The sequence below is a fragment of the Protopterus annectens genome, chromosome 17.part0 (genome assembly GCF_019279795.1).
Source record: "Protopterus annectens isolate FY-2018-M chromosome 17.part0, PAN1.0, whole genome shotgun sequence".
NCBI lineage: Eukaryota > Metazoa > Chordata > Ceratodontiformes > Protopteridae > Protopterus > Protopterus annectens.
Genome location: NC_056751.1, coordinates 374,455,451 through 374,478,845, shown reverse-complemented (window position 1 = coordinate 374,478,845; position 23,395 = coordinate 374,455,451). Strand labels below are relative to the sequence as shown.

At 43.6% G+C, this 23,395-nt stretch overlaps 1 protein-coding gene across 1 annotated transcript in view; it reads right to left on the bottom strand.

The window, feature by feature from the left end:
• The window catches only part of PTDSS2 (phosphatidylserine synthase 2), a 1,400,831-nt gene that overhangs the window by 943,789 nt on the left and 433,647 nt on the right, over positions 1-23,395 (bottom strand). The window contains exon 5 of the mRNA XM_044059082.1: positions 20,553-20,635. Coding sequence (XP_043915017.1) covers positions 20,553-20,635 — 83 coding nt within the window. The remainder of the gene's footprint in view (positions 1-20,552; positions 20,636-23,395) is intronic.

Sequence of the window (23,395 nt, the reverse complement as noted above, 5' to 3'; positions counted from 1 at the left end):
AAAAAGTTGCAAGTAACCAAAGTCAGAAAGTTGCAGAGAGACTTTGGTGACTTCAGGAACGGCAATGTTTTCTCATGGAATAGAACAGGAATGATACAAGCCCTATACGGCATGAGGGTGTGGTTGTTGAGACTACCAGCTATGTTAGCAATGATTCCATCCCTATTGTCTCTGTGGAACACTTCCCGCCCCTCCCACTTAGAAGTCAGCCGGAACTAGGAGGCAACGTAGTGATAAACATCACCTTCTGTGGATTCTCAGTTGGGGCATGATTCTGCTACAGGTATTAGAAACGATATGCGTAGCCTGGTATTAGGAACTGACTGTATGCATGAGGAATAGGTTATTAAACCTAAGGAACACAGAGTGCAACGGTCGAATGTTGCTGCTTTAAGCAGTAAAGATGAACACAGACGACTTCAGACATGAGTCATTTTTTATCAAACAAACCGTTCCCGATCAGGGGAAGGTCCAGGAGTCAAATGAGAAACAAAAAAATAAGGAGAATGCAAAGTACAGAGGATTGGAACAGAGGGGGCAAAATATCCAAACAGGTTTGATTTTTAACATTTCAACATATGAATTGACTGATTCTCAGAGACTGTTATTGAACAAAGGGTTCAGCTTTGTACCGGCTAGAAAAGCACAAATAACTGATGTTCTTAAAGATTTAAGGCTATTTGCCAGGACATTGACATTGTGAGTGTTTTTTAATAATGCAAATACTACTCAATCGATTTTTTAAAAAAAAACTAGTGTGTTTATTCCACCCAGCAATGCTATTATTGATACCTTTGTGGATATCTGTGATAAACAGATCAGGGATAGTTTTGATAGTGAAAATGAAAATAAACTCTACCACAATATGTCTTCATGATGCCCTGAAAGAAAGTACAGTTGTGTACACTTACCATAAATGTAGATGTTCGAGTGTATTCACTGTTGCAGTCATTACATTTGGGTAATCTGCTGGCAGGTTGCCCTCAGTCGGCCTGAATTCCAAAGTTTTGGGTCCTGCGTCAGTTGCCGTCTCCTCTTCCATGACGTTAGGTCGTCAGGGGTATAAAACACGCAGCCAACGCCATTTTCTTTAGTTTGTCCCTGATGTCAGGTGCCCCCAAAAAGGTAGAAATATTGTATACATTTATATATCTACATGCATCAATATAAACTTTACTTTCATCTGCAAGCAAATACACCACATAGGTTGTAGAAGATAGAGAAGGAAAGGTAAACTGTAGAATGACAGGGGGATGGCAGGAGGGTAACCTGGACTGCAACAGTGAAAACACTCGAACATCTACATTTATGGTAAGTGTACACAACTGTACTATGTGCTTCGTGTTTCACTGTTGCATTCATTACATTTGGGTAGAATCCCAAAGCTATGGTTGGGAGGCTGGAGCTAAACAACATTAGGTGAGGCTATAAGACCCTACAGCGCTGCAGTGGCAAAGCCTGCCCTGGACTTAGAGTAGAGAGGCAAATGGTAATGCTTTGTAAAGGTATGAACAGAACTCCAAGTAGCAACCTCTAGAATGTCTTTGGTTGGTACGCCTCTGAAAAAGGCTGAAGTAGCTGCAGCTCTGGTGGAGTGAGACCTAATGTCCTTGGGCACAGGTTTGCCATGGTGTAAGTAGCAGAAACGGATGCAATGTTTTATCCACTTTGAAACTGTCTGCTTTGGAATAGCCTTTCCTTCTGATCCTGCAACATATGACACTAGTAATTGCTCAGTTTTTCTTAGAGCTTTAGTCCTGCTCAAGTAAAATCTTAGCTGTCTGTGTACGTCCAGGGAATGCAGAATTCTCTCCCCTTTGTTCTGCGGATTTAGATAAAAAGTTGGCAGATGAATTGTTTGGTTAAGAGCCACACTGGAAACTACCTTAGGCATAAATGTAGGCTTTCTCCTCAGAGACACCCTGTCTGGGTAAAATATGATAAAAGGCTCTACAGCCATGAGGGCCTGTAGCTCTGAAACTCTTCTTGCTGAAGTAATTGCTAGTAGCAGAGCCGTCTTCCATGATAAGAACTTTATATCAGCGGTAGCAGCTGGTTCAAATGGAGGCAGGGTGAGCTTTTCCAACACATAATTGAGGTCCCATGCCAGTAATGGTGATCTTCTAGGAGGCCTTAAATTTTTGGCTCCTCTAAGATACTGCTTTAGTAAAGGATGAGAAAAGATTGGTGGCTCTGTATAGTAATGAGCCGAAATGGCAGAGGCATGGATTTTGATTGATGAGAAAGATAGACCTTTGTCAAACATCTCAGTTAAGTATGGTCATATCTGAGGAATATGTGGTTCTGCTGTATCAGTTCCTTGTGCTTGATTCCAAGCACAGAATCTCTTCCATTTGTAAGCATATGATTTTCTAGTACTAGGCCTTCTGGCTTCCAAAATGACATCCATCACAGCTTTACGGAGAGGTGCCATTTGTATGATTACAGGATTAGCCATGCTGCCAGGTTCAGGGTCTGTAGCTGATTGTGCAGGATCTGATTGTTTTGCTGGGACAGTAGTTGTGGTTTTTGAGGCAAGGTCCAAGCTGGGTATTGAGAGACGTTCCTTAGGATTGGGTACCAGTATTGGCAGGGCCAGTCCGGGGCAATTAATATCATCTTTGGCTTCTCTTGTCTGACTTTTAGGAGGACCTTGGGTAGAAGAGGCAGAGGAGGAAAGACGTAGACTTGATAGGTTTTTCCAACTGAAGGACAGGGCGTCCACTTTCCATGCTAGTCTGTGATAAGTTCTTGTACAGAATCTTTTCAGTTGATAATTTTGAGAAGAGGCAAATAGATCTATGTCTGGGCTCCCCCATGTCTCTGTTATCATGCTGAAGACTTGTGGATTTAGTTTCCACTCATGAAGATCCATAAGGTTTCTGCTTAAATCGTCTGCCAGAGTGTTTTGTTTTCCTGGCAGGAATTGAGCTTGAAGATGTATTTGGTAGGTCAAAGCTGTGTCCCACAGTGCCATGGCTAGTCTGCAAAGGGGGTATGAGTGTGTGCCCCCTTGCTTGCTTATATACCACATGACTGTGGTGTTGTCCGTCTTTATCAGTAGTTGTCCTGGATGAAGTAAGTCCTTGAAGGCTGTTAGAGCATTTTGAACAGCTAGCATCCCTTTCTGGTTGATAATGTAGATGCATTTGATTTGGTGCCCATATGCCCTGAATGCATCTTCCTGCCATGTGGGCCCCCCAGGCATAATCTGATGCATCTGTTAAGGTTTGGCTGGCAGAGAGTAGAGTGAAGGGCCGTCCCATGTTTTGGTGACAGGCCTTTGCCCACCATAGAAACTCCTGTTGCAGGCAGGGAATGAGAGGAATCATTGTTTCCAGACTGTGTGAATGTTGACTCCATAAACTTTTTAGGTACCACTGAAGTTTCCTCATATGCAGTCTTGCAAATAGAATTAGTAGGATGCAGGATGCCATGAAGCCCAGAGCCTGCAGAATTTGTCTTGCAGAAGAATGGGTTTTTGCTGCTACCAGTTTGAAGTAAGAAGTCAGTTGCCTTTATTTGTCTGGCGTGAGGTAAGCCATCTGGGCAGTTGTATTCAAGCTTGCACCCAGGAATGTTATATTTTGAGAGGGTACCAGTTGTGATTTCTTTTTGTTTATTGTGTACTCTAGGCATGTTAGAAGCCTTTTCACAAATGCCAGGTGTCATAGAAGAGTGTCCTTGTTCTCTGCTTGAATGAGACAGTCGTCCAAGTAAGGATATATTTGAATACTTATTTGTCTGCAAAATGCAATTACTGGTGCCAGGCACTTTGTAAAGACCCTGGGTGCAGTATATAAGCCAAAGGGCAGTGCAGAGAATTGGTAATGCATTAAGTCAGCTTTGAATCTGAGGTATCCTCTGCATGACTGTCTTATTGGGACATGCAGGTATGCCTCTTTTAGGTCTAAAGTCACCAGCCAAGCATTCTTGCCCAGCATGGGCAGAAGCTGCTGCAAAGTGAGCATTTTGAATTTTGGAATGTCCAGGTATGTGTTCAAAATCGATAAATCCAGTATTGGCTGCCAGGCCTTGTCCTTTCTGGGTACCAAGAACAGCCTTGAGTAAAAACCTTGTCCTTTTTCCTGTTCTGGTACTGTCTGAATGGCCCCCATATCCGTGAGGGATGTAACCTGTTTCTGTACCTCTGCCCATTGATTTTTTGGCAGTTCTTGCCAACCATTTGTCATTGGCAGAGTGTGGAAATGGAATCTGTATCCCTGTGATACGATGTTTAGTACCCACTTGTCCTGGGTTATTAACTGCCAATTCTGAGCAAAAAGTGCTAATTTCCCCCCTATGGGTGCTGCCAAAACAGAAGTGCTTGGTGTAGGCAGAGGGAAGTCATTGTAACTGCTTTCTGTAGGTTTGCGCTTTATCCCCTCCAGATTTGGAGGTGGTTGCGCCCCATTGCTTTGACCTGTATGAGTCCTGAGCCTGCTATCTGGAACCCTTAGGGTGCCTGGATTTGCCCCTTTGAGTTCTGTCTGACACAGGAAAGGACCAATTTTTTGTAGGCCAGTGTCTACTGAATCTTGGTGGCTGCACTTGTAAGAAATCTTTAACAGTTTGCATAGACTTAGCTTTGTCTTCCATTTTCTTTAAAACCTCTTCTGCCTTAATACCAAACAGGGAATCATGCTGTAAAGGTGCATCTAGCAATTTAGCTTTAACATGATCAGGCAAATTTTGTTCCTTTAACCAGGCATGCCTCCTAATCACAGATCCAGTAACTGCGGCCCTGCAGGAGGTCTCTAAAGAATCAAAACCACATTGCAAAGTATGCTTTCCAACTTGTTCAGCTGCATGCAATAATTCCTGCAATTCTTTATTTTCTGCACATTCTGAAATCAACATTATTTTCTGTTTCAGCAATTCCATAACATGTTGTTGGTACTTAAGCATATGAAATTGACAATTTAAGGTCCTGATTGCCAAGGTTGCAGATGTATAAACCTTTTTTCCCCATATGTCCAGTGCCCTAGAATCTCTGTCACAGGGGGTAGGGTTTTTTTTGCTGTTGAGGCCTTAACTCCCTTTGGACCCTGTGAAACAGTTTGAGGATCAGCAGCAGGATTTCTAAATAAAAATTTATGTGAGTCGGGGACTCAGTCAGGCTTACTGGGAGCCGGAGGTAAGGAGTCAGGGGTCAAGCTTGACTCCAAAAACACATAATCCACAATGTCTAAAACAGGGGGAACAGCTAAAGGCTTGTGCTGAGGGAGAAGAAGGAAATCCCTGAGCCTCTTTTTTGATTCTGAGAAGTCTCGACTCTCCCAGTGAAAATGCTCCCTCAAAGTATGCAAGGTTTCTCCAAATGAATAATCCTCAGGAGGAGATGCAAATGGAATAGACTCCTCAGCATCAGAATCCTCATAGGGAGGTAAAGATAATTCCTGATCAGAAGAAATAGAAACCTGAAGAGTCATAATCAGTGTCTTGCCTAGGCCTTTTATCCGGATGGGGATGGGTACCCCTGATCAAGGGTAATAAGGTCTTCAGCCATTTTGTTCATCTGTTTTTTTAGGTATAGAGGCCTGTGCATGTGGCTCGTGCGTCGGTTTTTTAGGTTTAGAAGTTGCTTTTGTCTTTGGTTTTGCAGCTGTCAGTTTAATGTACAAATGTTGAGGTCTGAATACACCCTCAGAAGCCGGTGCCTGCTCAGCGGCTTCGGACCTATCCGAGGGACAATACCTTGAGTATCTTGTGGCATGCCGGACTCCACATGGGTGTCGGTAGAGGCCTGCGACTCGAAGGTAGTGGGTATCAGGGGCTGCGAAGGTGCCTCACTGAGTACCGGCGAACGGCTTTGTCTGTTTTGGATCTCGACTGCCTTTCTCTGTCCTTTTCTTTGCGTTTTTTTATGTACTCCGGTAGTCGGATTGCTATCCGACGACATTTCAGGGTAGTTAATTTTCCCCAACGGGGTACTTAGCTTTAGTGAAGTCTTCGGTTCTGAAACTCAAACTCGAACATTTCAGTAGTCGGCCGACTGGCATTTGTGAAATGCTTCTGCTTCGGGCACCGTGCGGCAAGAAAGAATAAAGAAAATGGCGTCGGCTGCATGTTTTATATCCCTGACAACCTGACATCATGGAAGAGAAGACAGCAACCGACGTAGGACCCAAGACTTTGGAATTCAGGCCGACTGAGGGCAACCTGCCAGCAGATTATCCAAATGTAATGACTGCAACAGTGAAATACGAAGAACATCCGAGAGAATTAACTTCCATAGAAGTTACACCCGCTGACAAGGGTGGAGGTATAGTTATTTTAGATAAGGAGCTGTATCACAGACAAATGTATGTTCTTTTAAGTCAAAGTGATACCTATGAATGTATATCAGTAGTTACTGTTAAAGCTGTTATGGACAGAATAGCATTTCTGAGCTTTGAACCACTAATAACTAACATGATATCAGAGCCACTCTTTGAATACTTCTCAGTTGAGCATCCAGTGGTACCAATTGTATATGGTTTGCCAAAATTTCATAAATGTCTTAGCACTCCACCCATGCGACCTATAGTCTCTGGCAGAGGCAGGGCTACGGAACCCCTATCCATTTTTGTCAAAAAGAACTTACATCACATATTAAAAGAGTGTGAGACTGTTCTAATGGACACTAAAAACTTTTTTTTAGAGTTATTACAAATGAAATGGAAACCTGACTATTCTGAATGTTACTTTGTTACTATGGACATTGTATCCCTGTTCACGGTTATATTGAATCAATGGGGTATTGATAGTATTAGTGAACTATTGCAGAGCAAGGGGGTTCAGGGTGATAAAATATGCTTGATTTGTAGCCTATTGGACATAAAAGTAACAATGTTTTTATGTTCAATGATGAATATTACATTCAAAAAGTTGGCATGGCGATGGGCACAGCCTGTGTCAACAGCTACGCCAACCTTTCATTGGTGCAATGGTTAAGAGTGTTTATACTCTCTAATATGACCTATGCCAACTCTGTCTTGTGGTATACTAGATTTGTGGATGATATTTTTTTATTATGGCAAGGAACTGAGACAAGATTAAGAGAGTTTATCCACTATTTCAATATGACCACTGACTTTCTGAGATTCACATACAATTATAGTTTACAACAGGTGGAATTTTTAGATGTGACTGCTAGTAAGTATTCACTTTGTATAGGAAACTGGTTAGAAAGAATAACCTATTGCACAATACAAGTATGCACCCGAACCATTGCAAACGTAATATAAAAGGACAGGTGGTCAAGGTTGATGAGATTACATAATGATGATGCACAGCTGAATTCAGCTCTAGAGTCCCTTAAACTGGATTTCATAGAAAAGATTTATAAAAGTAACGATATAGACAGGAACATTAAAGAGGCATGGAAAGACAGACATGGTAGGTGTAAACCATACTTTACCAATAATGCAACAGTATGTGACCCACATGAAGGTAGTGTTGTTGAGAGTAGTGAGATGCTACGACAGATCACTAATGAGAGTAGTAATGACTTGAGAATAACTTTGACATATGTTAGTAATATAAATATGATCTGCGATGTCATTAATTAGAACTGGAATATACTCTCTACTTTGGATGGGTTGAATGGGTTGAAGGAGATAGTAGGAGACAAACCTAAGTTTACCTTTCGAAATAATAAGACCCTAAAGAACCATCTTTGTTGTAAATCTAATTTAAATAGGGCTACTGTTAGATCAGATAGAGTAGGTGCATATACATGCAGGAGTTGTACTGCCTGTGCGTATATACACACAGGTACTAACTTTGTACACCCTAAGCAAGGCTGCAGAATAAAGCCCTCTCACTATCCTGACTGTAAAACAGTCAATGTAATATATTTGAGTTATTGTGTCAAATGTTTCTCATATTATATTGGCATGACTAATCGACAGTTCAAAGACAGGATACTTGAACATATGAGGGATATAAGAAATGAAAAGGAAAGTAGTGTCTTGGCTATGCACATATGCCAACTATTTTCTAGGAGGCCTGGTATGCAGCACCCCTTTGAAAAACATTATGCCATGGGAATGCATTAAAAGAAGGATACAGGGGTGTACCTTGATTGGGGGGGGGGGGCACAGATAACTCACAAATTGTAGAAGCAGAGAAATACTAACTTTAAAAGGGTTCTGGTTATCTTCTCGTTTGCAAATGTATAATTTCTTAACTGCAGGTTTCTTTGCCTTCATTAATACCTACTGCACATCCTCAAAAATAAGTGCCTAAAATAATTAAAACTGTATTGTCTAGGCAGTTAAAGTTGTTTCAAGTTGGGGGTGGATCAAATACCCCTTTGGCTTGTGTGAGTAGGTCCTGTCTGTAGGAAAGCTTGGGGTAATTGTCCTTTTTCAAAAAAGGGAGAACCACTGTTGTGTTGGCAAAAATGGGAAGACACCACAATGATCTCTAGGGAGTCCTTCTGGAGCTTCAGAATGATCCTGGATATCAGTGGAATGAGTTCAAAAGCATATATGAACATTCCATTCCAATAACATGAAAATGCATCAGTTTTCCAAGCTCACATGCGTGGAATTCTGGAGTAGAATTTTGCCACTGGATTGTTATGAATGGAGACAAACAGATCCACACAGCTGGTTCAATTCCTGGAAGATTTCCATTTGTGAGGGTCTGTCCTGGTCCTGCACAGCTTGTCTGCCACAAAATATTACTCCAACAGGCTGTAGGATGTCTGTACTGTGATACTGTGCTGAAAAGCTATATCCCAGGCTACCATAGCTAGTCTGTACATTGGCTAAAGATTTGGTTCCCTCATGTTTATGTTCTGCATTACTGTAGTTTTGTCTGGAATCACTTTAACAGTCCCGGGGGTCACAGATGATTATAGTAATAGATACCCTTAGCTTTGCCAAACATCTTTTTATGTTTTTGTGTGTTGTTCCATCCTTTTTGTTCCACAAACCCCGCACTTCGTCTGCCACATACTCTGCTTTAAGAAGAATCTGAGATGTTTATAATTACAGTTTGCTGGAGTTGGAAGAGAGTATGAGAGATCAGATAAATATGGTGTCTGCAACAAAGAGAGTTCGCTTTTATAAGTCCATGAACAGGAAATTAATTTCAAGGGAAGCTGATGTTAAGGCCATACTGATATTTAGACACCACTGATTTTTTTCTCATGTGGAGTCCTTTAGGAATCATGATAATCATGGATGCCATGAAACCTGATATTGTAAGAAATTCCCCTACTGAGGCGTTTATCTGAGTGGAAAAAAAAAAGGATAGATCTAGAAACACATCTAAATTTTCCTGGGGAAGAACAGTTCTTTGAAATAAGGAATCTAGGAGACGCCCAAAAAAACAATCCTGTAGGAAGAAGTCAAACAAGACTTTGGGATGTTCTACTTAAACTGCAGTCTGTGGATGAGCTCTTTCACTCAAAAGAGCCATTCCTGACACTTTCAAAAAGAATCTGTAAAGATAAATAAGTCATCTAAATAAGGAAAAATATGAATACCTTGCACTGTACAGTAGGCCATCACTGGATACAGATATTTTGTGAATATGCTTGGAGCAGTGGATAGTGAAAGGGGATTGCAGAAAACTGAAAGTGTGATCTAGACACTAAAACATCTGAAATCTAGTGTTAAAAATGGGATAAGCATCCCTTACATCAATGGGTAACTAAGACATTTAAAGGGGCAATAAAAGTTAACAGGTCATGAAGGGGATATCATTTTGTATTTTGGAATCCTTACAAACTGATTTGGAAAAGAAATATGTAAAACTGGTTTTCATAAAGCTTCTTTCATTAGTAGCAGAAACATTCAATAACAATCTTCCCTTACTCTAGAAGACACAGCTTCTACCACCCCTAGTTAGCAGATACTGAATGACAGGAGGGGAGAAAGAAGTTTGATCTGGCAACTCAGGAGGAAACCCCTGCAAGGAAGGGAGACATTTCCCACAGCCACCCGTATCCCTGACAAATTACTATCAGAGCCCATTTGTCTGAGACTATCTGTTGTCAAAGAGAAATGGAAAGTCAGGTTTTGGGAAAGATTTAAATGACTGCCAGGGTGAGAAGTAAGCGGCACTCTGTAGATAGTTATTCAGACTTACTTGACTGTCTGTGTCCGGACAGCACCTGCTTTTTTAAACTCTGTTTGCCAATGGCTTGCTATGTCTGCTTACTTTGCTTTTTCTGTATAAGCCTTGATAACTTATGAGAATGAAGGCCGAGCCGTCACTCATCACATCTTTTCAGAACTTGCACAGCAGAAGTCTAAACACTCTCTGGCCAAAAGAGAATTCAAAATTTTACATGTGAGCTAGACCATTAATATTTCTAAAAATAAGTGTGACAAAAGAATACACCTTTTCCCAAAATCTTTCAAAGGCTTCTCCATCTTATCAGAGGGGGAGGGAGAAGCATTTACCAGGTGTGTAGCAGCATTAGAGTTTACTTAGAAAAATCACGGATGCATTAGACCTGGGGTTAGACAATAAAATGTATTAAGAATGATGAACCTTATCTACATGCTTTCTCAGGGACAACAGGTTGGCTATCAGGCAAGTTAGAGTCTGTAATAAAAACATCTTCCAATACAAGAAGAACTGGAGGAACTCCAGTAGGTTCTGGAAATTCCACTTGTTAGAAATCAGAATATTTCATTAGAGAAAGTAGGATATGTTCCCACTGGCACAACTGATTCATTTTTGATATGGTTTCAGAACAAAATATTCTACGGGACTATATGAGGAAACACATTTTCTCAGTCAGAATCAGATACCTGAGGAGAGAAAAGCAGAATTTGTCACCTCACAATCACTTTCCTGTTCAAAAACCTTAAAATATTCAGTACGTGAAGGACTTCTTTTTCTTTAAACCAGTAACATAACACCAGAACTGCAAGGGTCAAGAGCCTGAAATAAATCCTAAGCCTAGTCCAATAAATCACTCCTGTCTAAAGTAACAGAGATGTGATGAAATGTGTAACTTTCTGCTTCTTTTTTCACAGGAATTATTAGAGAAGGAGACAATTTTTATCAGGCAAATCCTCTCTAGTGGACAAGTATCCCAGTCTGTCTAAGTAGAGGGTTATTTCCAACAACTTCTTTAGAGACCAACCAGAGCACCCCCAACAGCTGCAGAGGACATGTCTAACTCTCAAGTCCATGGTGGCTGTTAGACTACAATAAAGGCAACCACACAAAAAGATGAACAGTCTCAGAAACCAGAACTAATCAAAGCCAAATCATCCATCAGCAGATGAAGCGGATTTGTAGCCTACTAAAAGGATAAAGACTGCTTTGTAAATCGTCTTTTTGCGGTTGGAAGAAAGAAGTACAGAGAAAACTGGCAGGCTGTTCCATGGTGAAGCCGAAAATTTCTGCAGCCCAGTGAAGACGGACTACAATAAAAAAAAAAGGTAGATCTTCCAAAAAAAGAAACCCAGTGAAAAGCACTTTAAACACTTTCCCTGGACCCCAAACGTAATTTAACACAGACTTTTTTAGGGAAAAAAAGCAGAAGTTTTAACCAGTTTTTTTTGCACAAATGTAAAAAGCCACTCGTCACAGTAATAAGCAACTAAAGGTCATGTGATAGTGCATTAAAACACTTTCCTACCTTAGAATATAGTTTGCAGAAAAAAAGTTAATTTTCTGTCATAAAAATAAAATGTGTAAGGAAAACTTATTCCCCAAAGGAATCTTATCTGCAGAGCAATGGGGAACTGTCAGCTGACTATTGATTTCTAAAAGCCTGCAACAGAAGCACTCTTCGTTGGAAGAAGGGCTTGGTACCCAAACAATTGCTTTTCTTCAGCTCTGCTAGAGTTGACAAGGGTTTGGTCACATGAGTGGTGCCCTTAAGTTTTGGAAGTTGTTCAACTGTTAAATCATTAGCAGGATACGACCCATACAGCTAAAGCTACTCTAGCAGTGATCCAATTACGAACATACTCCTTTGCAACCTCAGATCCCTGCTGCAGAATTTCATCTAGATCCAAGGAAAGTCTTGGTTCCAATACATTCTTCTTATACTCATCCTCAATATAATGCTCACTTAAAAAAAATAAATAAATAAGAAAAAAAATATATGCAATGGTCACTTTGGGATGCATCTTTCTAAACTGCTCGTCTATTCAGACCCCACCCACCCAATGATTCTTAAATAAAGATCTATGGGCTGGGCAAACCATTATCCTGGTAGATTAAATTACTCTATCAGACGCGGGGGGGGGGGGATGTTTAAATACCCTCACCCTCTAATCTGTTCCTTAAAGACTTCCTGCATGGTAACCTCTGTCTAGCCTTCCAAGAAATGAAGGACCTGGTTTTCTTCAATCTATTTCATCTTCATTGATGAAACACTAACACATTTATTCTATTACCTAAAACCCTTCACTGCAAGACCTGCTGACACAACAGATTTAAAAAAACGCATCTGGAATAAATTCCTCTTGTACAGCAAAACACTTCCCTTTGCACCTTCAAAAAACAGCCTAAATGACTGAAAAGAACAGCATAAATTTGTCTCTGGGTTTGTGGCAATGATCTTTGCATCATGTATTACCTTATTTGTATCTCACTGCAGTGGTGGTGCTGCGGTAGCGTTGTCACCTCACAGTAAGACGTTGTCCTGTTCTATTCTCGGTTAGAGCATCTTCTGTGTGGAGACATGCGTGACTGGGCGTTCCTTTGTTGAAGGTTGTGCGTCAGGGCTGGCAACTCGGCACGTAAAAATCTACTGCTAATCATTAGCGGACCGGAGTTCCGCTGTGGCGACCCCTAACCGGGAAAAAGCCGAAAGAAACAACAACTTCGGTAAAATGGCCAAATTTCTTGATGGCCCTATGTCCTCAAACGTGGAACAAACAAATGAATCTGCACATAACAGAAAAAGCCCAATTCATAAATTAAAGCAATACATCTCCTTACTAAACAGAAAATGCATTAGTAACATAATGCAAGGTAAAGCCATATCATTCTCCATATTTCCTGATTTTTTTTTTTTGTTTTTTTGTTTTTGTTTTACTACCAAGATCCAATATTCTTTACTATCTTCCTCTACTGAATTTCTAATTGCTGGGCCTTTTTCTTTATGCATTTTCTCCATAAACTGAAATTAGAAGTTATGTACTCACCATAACGTTCCATCTGAGTAGGTGTATTCATTTGTCTGCAACCTGTGGGTTATGGATCCGATATCGGATCCGAACCGGCATAGTTTCCAGCTATGGATCCAAGCTCTCAGCTCCTCCCCTCACCCATAATGCCCTGCTCTACCCTCATGACCTCAGATCGAGTTTGCCAAAGCAACAATACCCTCAAAAGGGTAACCAAGTAATATGCAGGAAACTGAAAGGCCAGGGGGATAGGAGGGCGGGATGGTTGCAGACAAATGAATACACCTACTCAGATGGAACGTTATGGTGAGTACATAACTTCTAAATCTGAAGTAGGATATTCATTTGTCTGCAACCTGTGGGACAGAGTCCCCAGCTACCTGAATCTTGGGCGGCCATCATGGAAGGATATTCCGAGCACCATGAGCCAAAGGATGCTCTACCCTAGATGCAAGATCCAACTTATAGTGAGAAATAAATGTATGAGATGAAGCCCACGTAGCTGCTGCACAAATATCATCTAGAGGAATCCTAGCCTTGAAGGCTGCTGAGGTAGATACTGACCGGGTTGAATGGGCATGAACACCCTCCGCGGGCCTTCCTGACGCTTGATAAGCCAATAAAATGCACTGTGAAATCCAGCGGACAGAGAAACTTTGGAAATTGGCTTGCCCAAATTGAATTTTGCAAAGGAAATAAACAGCTGGTCGGATTGCCTATGACCAGCTGTCCTGTTGAGATAAAATCTTAGTTGCCTGTGAACATCTAGTGAGTGTAGCCTATATTCACCTTTGTTTTCATACTTAGGGAAGAAAACAGGGAGGTTAATGGATTGATTGATGTTTGCTTCAGAAGCGATTTTAGGAAGGAAGGACGGGTTGGTCCTGAGGGAGACACGGTCCGGATAAAAACCAAGTAAGGAGGTTTAGCTGATAAAGCTTGAAGTTCAGAAACTCTCTTGGCTGATGTAATGGCTACCAAAAAGGCTGTCTTGTAAGACAAGAATTTGAGGTCCACTGTAGCCGCTGGCTCGAAAGGGGGAGCGGTCAAGGCCTGTAGGACCAAAGAAAGGTCCCAAGGAGGAACTGCTTGCTTTATAGGGGCCTGAGAAGGAAAGTACCCTTAAGAAAAGTTTTGCACAATTTGGCTGACATAAGAGGATTAGACTCTTGACCAATGTGATAGTGAGAAATTGCCGCCAGTTGAACTTTGACTGTGGAACTGCTGGCACCATCATTAAAGAGAGAGGTTAGAAAATCAAGCACTACGGGGAGAGGAACCGTGAAGGGATCTAGGCCTTGCCGCCGCCCACACAGAGAAAGCGTTTCCATTTGCTTCGTAAACCTTTCTAGTGGATGGTTTATGAGCCGCCACCAAAATAGCCTTTACGGTGAAGAAATACCGAGTCCTTATCAAGAGGGGAACTGGAGTAGCCAAGCGGTCTGCTTCAGGCTGACCAGGTACGGAGGAGGAATGCAGGATGGATGGGATAGGAGATCCGAATAGGATCTAGAATCCAAGGAGGATTCACCGAGTGAGACCTTAGGAAGGGGAACCAGATCTGTCGAGGCCAGAACGGAGCAATGAGAATCATTCTGCAACCCACCCGAGAGGCTTTCTGAAGAACTTGCAGCATCAGAGGCAAGGGTGGATAGGCATACAGAAGACCGGGTGGCCAAGCATGCACCAGAGCGTCTCTTGGGGTACCTCCGGGAGGAGGTATCAGAGCGAAAAACTGTCGCACTTGGTGTTTGAGGGAGAAGCAAAAGATCGCATGAAGGGTTCCCCACCGTGCGAATATGCGTTCCGCTACTTGACAATTGAGAGACCACTCGTAAGGGGTCAGAATGGTGCGACTGAGCTTGTCCGCTAGGATGTTGGACCGACCCGGAATGTGCATTGCTATGAGAAAGCGATTGGTGGAGATTGCCCATTCCCAAACTCTCATGGCCTCTCGACAAAGAGGGTAAGACCTTGTTCCCCCTTGCTTGTTGATGTACCAGACAACAGACATATTGTCCGATTGAATCGCAATTGTTCCCAAGGGAAGAAAGTCCTGAAGTGCTAGCAACGCTAAGAGCACTGCTCTCATCTCTAGAACATTGATATGCAGTAAGGTCTCTGAATCGTTCCACGTGCCTTGGACTGTCCGGCCCAAAGTGCCCCCACCCGAGGCGGAGGCGTCCGTGGTCACCGTGGCGAGAGGGGAGAAGCACAAAATGGGCGACCCGTGGAGATCCGGGAGTGGAGCCACCACAAGAGGGACCGCTTGCAAGCCTTGCTGATCGCTATGGGATGATGCATGGGAGAGCAAGGTATGACCACTGTACTAAGAGCGTCCACTGTAGAATGCATATTGAGCCTGGCAAGAGGAAGAAGTGCTATCGACGAAGCCATGGACCCTAGAGCCCTCAGGACCAACTCCGCTGGAACAGAACATGAATGGAGAATGGCCCGCACCTGGAGCTGCAGATTTAGAACTCTGTCCGCAGTGAGGAAGGCTCGTAAACTCCTTGTGTCTAGTCTGGCCCCTATGAAATCTAAGAGCTGAGTGGGTGCCAGGTTGGACTTGTTTGTATTTATTGTGATGCCCAGAAATGGAGCAAGATGGAGAAAGGAGTCTCGCCGAGAGAAGTAGATGCCTTGTTGGGGCGGTAAGGAGCCAGTCGTCCAGGTAGGGAAAGACCTGCACCCCCTGAAGCCTCAGGTGGGCCGCTACCACTGCTAGTACTTTGGTAAACACCCTGGGGGCTGTGGTGAGACCAAAGGGAAGGACCGGAACTGGTAGTGACTGGCTCCCAGCCGGAAGCGGAGAAACCTCCTGGAGCGTCTGTCCATCAGTATGTGGTAGTACGCGTCCTTGAGATCTATCGAGCACATCCAGTGGCCTTCTCCCAGAAGGGGGAGAATAGATTGTAGAGTGACCATTCGGAATTTTTCTTTGGGGACTGCCAGATTCAGGAGAGAGAGGTCTAGGATTGGTCTTAGTTCCCCGTCTTTTGGCACTAAAAGAACCTGGAGTAGAACCCTGATCCGATCTGGTCTGGGGGAACGGGCTGGATGGCTCTTTTCTCTAGCAGATGGCCAATTTCTGCCAAAGCGGCCTCCCTTTGACCGGGTGGTACGTCTGGGAGGGACTTCATCTTTGGAAGGTGAAGGAAAGGAATGCGATATCCCCTGGATATGATTTGGAGAACCCAGCGGTCCGATGTTATGGACTCCCATGCCGCTAGGTGCCCAACGTCCCCGACTGCCTCCAGAGTAGAGCAGTCGGGCAACCCTCAGGGTTGCTGCGGGCCGTTCAGAGAAAGGTTCCCTGGACCCGAAGTTTCTGGGAGCCCCTCTGCCTCTAGGGCGGCGTCCTCCCTGTCCTCCTCTGCCACGGAAGGACTGGTTGTCCGGAGCAGGCTGGGACTGCTGCGACTTCCGGAACCACATCTTCTTCTGACCCTTTTGGTTCCTAGAATAGGGCCTCTGGGGTGCAGAGAAGCGGATTCCGACGGCAGACAGCGTCTTCCCGCCCTTCTCGCTCTGGGTCAACGTCTCGCGAACGGCCTTCCCAAACAGCGCAGAACCATCAAAGGGGCGTTAAAGCGCCTTGAAGGGCTCAGAAAAATGCAGTGGCGGAGCCAGGCCTGGCGTCTAGTGACCAGTCCTGTCCCGCAGCTCTAGCGGGGCCCTCCGAAGCATGGGAGAGAAGCCGCATAGAAGTATTAGTGAGTGACCTAAGAGTGGCCATTTTGGTGGAGTGCAGAGCTCTGTCCTCCTCCGAAATGGACCCAGGGGGGGATGCAGCGTACTCCTTAATAAGGTCTCGCCGCATCCGAATAACAAGTGCCAAATAGTTCAGCGCCCTTACCGAAAAGGTCGCGAACTGAACATCCGCTTCCCCAAGCGGTCCATCATCCGAGACTCCTTGCTCGGTGGGTGGACTGAGGACTCTCCTGAGCCAGTTCCCTCTTTGTGGCCGCCATCAACATGGCATCTACAGGAGGCCCCTTACTCCAATGGGTCCTGTCAGAAGGCGGGCTAAGGATTTTGTCAGGTCTTTTGGGATTGGCTCCACGGTGTCCGGTTCCTTCCACGCCCTGGTGGTAATAAGGTCCACCAGGGGTCGGCAGGGGACACCCAAGAGGTAGACGGGCCCGTTTGAATGCCTCCAAGAACACGGACTCGTCCGAGGAAGACTTGGGGGCAGACCACCCCTGATACGGAGCATTTCCATGATGTCTCCGAAGGAGACATCCTCGGGGTGACCGTGGGGAGCCTTCCCTTCCTCCAAGTCCGTGTCTTCAGTGAGAGACTCAGGAGTCAATGTGCCTCCTTTTGCACGTATGCTTGCGAGGAGCCTCCTCTGGGGGCTGTCAGAGGAGTCCTCAAGCAGCAATTTGCTCCATGGGAGCAACTTGGGGCACAAGCGGGCTGTCCCAGGGCCGGATGGTGGAAGCCTGGCCCAGTGCAGAGGGAGCGGGGCGGAGCGAAGCAAGTGCCGGGGTCCGGAGACCCTCAACAGAGCCCTCTCCACTACATCAAAAGCCGAAGGGAGCCGACCTCGACCAAAGGATCCGACAATCGGCTCCCCTCGGATCCGAAGAGTGGATCGGAGCCGGCGCCGGGCACTCGGATCCGAAGGACAGTGCGCTCCGACACAGACGGCGCCGAAGGAGCACTGATCCCCGGATCCGGCTCGGATCCAGGCTCCGAGATCGGGTCCGACGCACTCGAGGGCATGGTCGGATCCGGGTACCAAGTACTATCGGCTCCGACCTCCCCGGCTCGGCTGCTCGGCTCCAGTTGCTCGAACCCGGAAGCGGGTCGGAGAAGGAGCAATAGGCTTGAAAAGGGTGTTGAGCTCCCCGGGGGAGGCAAGAGCACTCCCATCTGCATCTGGGCCTGGATGTACCTTCGCATCATCCGTTCCAGATCAGCATCGAGGCTATGGGTAGATCTCGGCGAGGCTACCGAGGTAGGCCTGGACTGCCTCCTCGATAGCCTGGGCGGAGATCGGGTCTCCTCCTCCTCAGGACCCGGTGAGAAGCACACAGGTGACCGGAGCCGAGAAGGAGGAGACCGCCCCAACAAGGAAGCCGGGGGAGAAGCCCGCTTGGCAGGCGGGGCGAAACAGAGGTCTCGGCCCGCCGCTTGTGTGCTTCTCCCTCCGGTCCTTTTAGATGCATCCCTCTCCTGTCCTGAAGCGGGAGTTTGAGTCCCAGGAGCAGGAGGGGGTGCTACAGGGGGAACAGCTGCAGCCGCAGGAGTCCCCGAAGGAGCGGGGGTCGGAGCCGAGTCCGGCGGTAAAAGACCCGCCAAGACCAGCTTGGACCTCCGCTCCCTCAGTGCCCTGGGGTTGAACCCTGCACAAATGGAACAACCAGATGTGAGGTGTTCAACCCCAAGACACTTAACACCGAGTGTGGCCATCAGCCGGTGAGAGCTTATGGCCACACTCGGAGCATTTAGAGAAAATTGACTTAGGCTGTTCAGCCATAGTCAAAAGCTAACCAAAAGTTACAGAAGTAACTTAAAACAATAAAACAATAAAGAAGCACACAGGCCTCACACACACTCTACGTACCAGCGAGGGGAGGGGATAAAATATACTACTGAAAATTAAATTAAACTAAAAACAGTCAATAATAATAGGAAACCTACAACTTTCACACAAAAAAGTTTAAAGAAAGCAAAAATATTCTATTCTTGAACAAGAAAAAATCCACTTAGCTGAGAGCTATGAGAACCACATCCAGTTACCAGCGCGGCAAACAAGATCTGGGGTCATGAGGGTAGAGCAGGGCATTATGGGTGAGGGGAGGAGCTGAGAGCTTGGATCCATAGCTGGAAACTATGCCGGTTCGGATCCGATATCGGATCCATAACCCACAGGTTGCAGACAAATGAATATCCTACTTCAGATCAAAGAATTTATTTGCTAGAAGAATGATATGCTTGAACTTTTATATAAGGTCATAAGACATACAATTTATTACACAATACATTTTGCATACATAAAACTGGCTCTACTCACAGTCATTTATTTAATTACTTATTTTACATTTTGCCTCCATACTATTAATTTTTTTCTGCAAGTAGCATTTTATTCTTGGAAATCTCCAGAGAAATCTACTGAATTTAGGAAGTTACTGCCAATACATAATTTAATGCAGTATGTAATGCATCTGACCTGTAATACATGAAGGCATTTTCATGGCAAAAATACACAAAGGGTTCTTTCCTGCTGTTTTATCTTAAATAAGTACTTGTGGACAAGCTCACATTGTTGATTGTTTTCAAAACTTCACTTGAGGGACTAGCACTGAATGCTTGCTTCCTTTCTTAACAGTTTTGACATATACTACTCTTGTAGTCAGCAACCTATAGTATTCTGTATATACTTCAGTAGGTGTTGTATGCCATATTCCGTGTTGCCTGCTCTGTTCCCCTTGCTTAATGCACACTTTGTATTGCCTTCCTTCCATAGCCTGTTTATGTACTCGCTGCTATTCAGCACTTTTGTAGAAGGAGACACTTCAGTGTTATGCTCAGCAATGCAAGGCACACATTTCCAAATCCAGCCCACATCATTTCTTAAACTGAAAGCCATGGAAAAGAATATCTGAAATACAAGATAAATACACTTCCTGAACTGTATGCCAAAGGATTTGTTCAGAAATCAAAGGGACACATACAAACTGCTGGTTTTAAAGTAATTTTTTTCAACTGTCATTCAAAATAGAAGGACCAGTTAAATGATGCTTCTCCAAAAATAGTATTCAGTCTTGGAAGCTTCAACTGTGAAATATACCACTATGCGCTCTCAAAAGTGGTTAGGTCTCTTCATCCTCACTACTAATGAAATGCATCTTCTCTTTAAAAAGCATCTGACAGTCAGCTCCAAAGTCCAAATGGTTGGGGCCCTGACTGTGAGCAAACAGATCTGAGCTCAAGTAGTAGGCCTAGTCACTTGAAAAGTTTGCTCTGCAGGGGAGGGATGGGATGTACTAACTGACCTACAGTCGGTTCTTGTTTTCTGAGTGGGTCTGGGGTTTTGCCAATACTGGAGCGACTTTTACAGATGGTTTGAGGATGGTGCTCCCAAAATGTACTTGAAAGCAAACAGAAGGGGTGGGAATATGCTCGGCTGTCACAAGAAAGCGTAATGGGAAGCACATGCAGCATCGCTGCAAGGCTGTTATCTTGAAACTATGGCAGTTCTCCATATTTAACTTCTAGCAGTAAATAAAAAAATCCTTTCACAGCTCTGACCTCCTGAGACAGAACAAAAGAGGTACACTGCCAGGAATAAAAAGAGATCAGAGGAGGAGATAATACTGCATCCAAAAAAGTACTGGAGCAACATTTTAGTGAAGGGGTTAAGGGGACCTTAAATATGTGAAATCAGCATTGCATATTTCCATATCACATCTCAATTATTCTTAACAGATAATGGTACTGTACCTGGGTGAGGTCTGGAAAATGGTCCATCTTTAGCCTGGGTAACACCAAAACACAAGAACACCAAGATGCTTGCAATGATACCCCTGAAAACAAATGAGAAACAAACAAATAGAACTGTTAAATCACAACTGCTTAGGTAAAAAAAGTGTTGTGCAGCTATGTAAGTCTATACATCCTACAAGGATACATTTAATATTTTAAATATATAAATATGTGTATACATATATGTATATAAATATATGTACACAAACATTATATATACACTTTTATTCTACATTCATTAATGGATAAGAAGTTAAGCTGGTCAAAAAACTCTTTCCAGCCACAACTCAATCTAGCAAATAAGGACAAAATTTGATTACAGTGACATTCCAATACAAAGTAACAGTAACATAAATAATACAAGAATAATTATTTTGTACAGTAATTACAAAACACCACAAATGCATCATATGTTCCAACCCTATTAATACAGGAAGGATCACTGTAGTGTCAAGAAGGGAAGGGACAAGTGTTGCAGCATTTTACAGATCTAGCTATACGTATATAGGTTCATAGGATGATACTAGGCTCTTAGCTTGTAGGCCCTTATAAGCCTAGCCAAGAATTTCACTCATGTTCCCACAAAGTAAGAACCTGTTTTCCGTGTCCACCAGGGACACAGGTGGGATCCCAAGGGTATATTTTCTGTTTCCCATTCAGTCGTCCAGGTTCCTCTTAAAGAGGGCTAGTAAGGTGCTCTGCTTGACATGGAGAGGAAGTCTATTCCACAGACAGGGAAGTCGTTGGGACACAAATCTATCCTGCCAACAAGTTCTATTAATGTCACAGATCAGACTGAGGCCTTGCATGCGGGATGTGTGAATGGAGTTTGACTTGCAAATATGCAGTAACTCCATCAAGGCTGGGGCTGAGATGGCCTTGTATGCCAGACACAGGTCACCTCTGAGCAGTTTGTATGAGACTGAGTAAAGAGGACACTATCTTTCTCTCTCACTAGCAGTGAGGAGGAAATCAGCTAGTAACTTTGCAGATGTATAAAAGAATCTTTGTCAAACTCACTTGGAACACACTTCAGAATTACCATGGCCAACTAGCTGCACCTACAGACTTCTAATTTCCCAATGATGGTATCAGCTGATGGAGACAAAGTAGCTAATAACTTTGCAAATGCTACAAGCTTACCATATGCCACAGCCTTCAGTATTTTGCCTCATTTTTCAAACTTAATTAAAAATACTGTCCATAGCATAACCCAAGGACACTGGACACAAATGTCTGTAAAAATAGGAAAATATGCTAATTTTACATACAACATGATCAATACACTTTAACACCCACCCCCTACTCAGCAGCCCAGGATTACAACATTATATTAACTTTAACTTCTTTCTGTCCGGCTTTATCCTTGTTACACTGTAAAGCCTTCATATCTTAGTACTTGGTTAATTTAATATACTTACATATACAGCAGTCAATGATAAGACTTTCCACTTCACACTGTTTTGTAGTACAACATGAAGTTTATATCGAGATTTTTATAGTTTCATAGGCAAGTGCTAGGCTAGCTGTCCTTGCAGGCCATCTTAAGTCTAGCCAATTTCCCTTTTTATGCTTGAAATAACGTATCCCCATCTGGTTATAGATTGGCCTTACTCATCCTATTGTCGATAAATAGAAGTTATGTCCTTACCATAACGTTCCATGTGGAGTGTTCATCTCGCCTTTGTTCTTACACATGGGTTCGGAGCCGATCCTCGGCTCCGTGTCGGCCGCTTGCAAGCTCTGCATCGAGAAGAAGCTCGAGACAACCTAATACCCACAATCCCCCTCTGCCTTTACCTCAGATCTAGTTTGCAAGCAAACCAGTAGTCAGAGAGAGCACACTCATGCCAATATCACATATGCACAGAAACTAAGAGTCTATATATATATATATATATATATATATATATATATATATATATATATACACATATATATACATGTCAACTATATACACAACAACTGCAATGCAGAAGCAGAATGCCCCAGACCAGGCACCAAACTGAACGTTCTTCCTAAGGGTGGGAGGGTGGGAATGTAAGAACAAAGGCGAGATGAACACTCCACATGGAACGTTATGGTAAGGACATAACTTCTATATGTGATAGTGTTCAATCTCGCTTGTTCTTACACATGGGTAGCGTCCTAGCTCCTTGCTCCTGAGGAACTCACGGAAGGGCGTTCTTGAGCACAGTGGAACCAAAGGTTGCCCTGTCCCTAGAAACCTTGTCTACCTTATAATGAGAAATGAATGTATGTGGTTTAGACCAAGTAGCAGCCGCACAAATAGCGTCTAGTGGTAGGCGAGCTGCATGAGCCAGGGATGTAGACACTGACCTTGTGGAATGTCCTTTGGGTTTGTGCAAAAGAGTTTGATCTGAAGAATCATAGACATAGATGATACAATCAGTTAACCACTTAGAAAGAGTTCTTTTGGTAACCGCTACTCCTTTCCTGTTATCAGCAAAGGCTACAAAAAGTTGATCAGATTTTCTGTGATCTTTTGTTCTATCCAAGTAAAACCTTAGTTGTCTGTGGACATCTAATTTGTGCAACATATACTCCATTTTATTGGAGTGATTCTTGAAGAAAGTGGGTAATTCAATGGACTGATTAATATTGTTAATAGAGCAAACTTTAGGAAGGAAGGATGAATTAGTGCGAAGAGAAACTCTGTCAGAGTGAAAGATCAGATAAGGGTGCTTAATGGAGAGAGCCTGAAGTTCAGATACTCGCCTAGCGGATGTAATGGCTACCAAAAAGAGAGTCTTCCATGACAAAAATTTCAATGGGCAAGA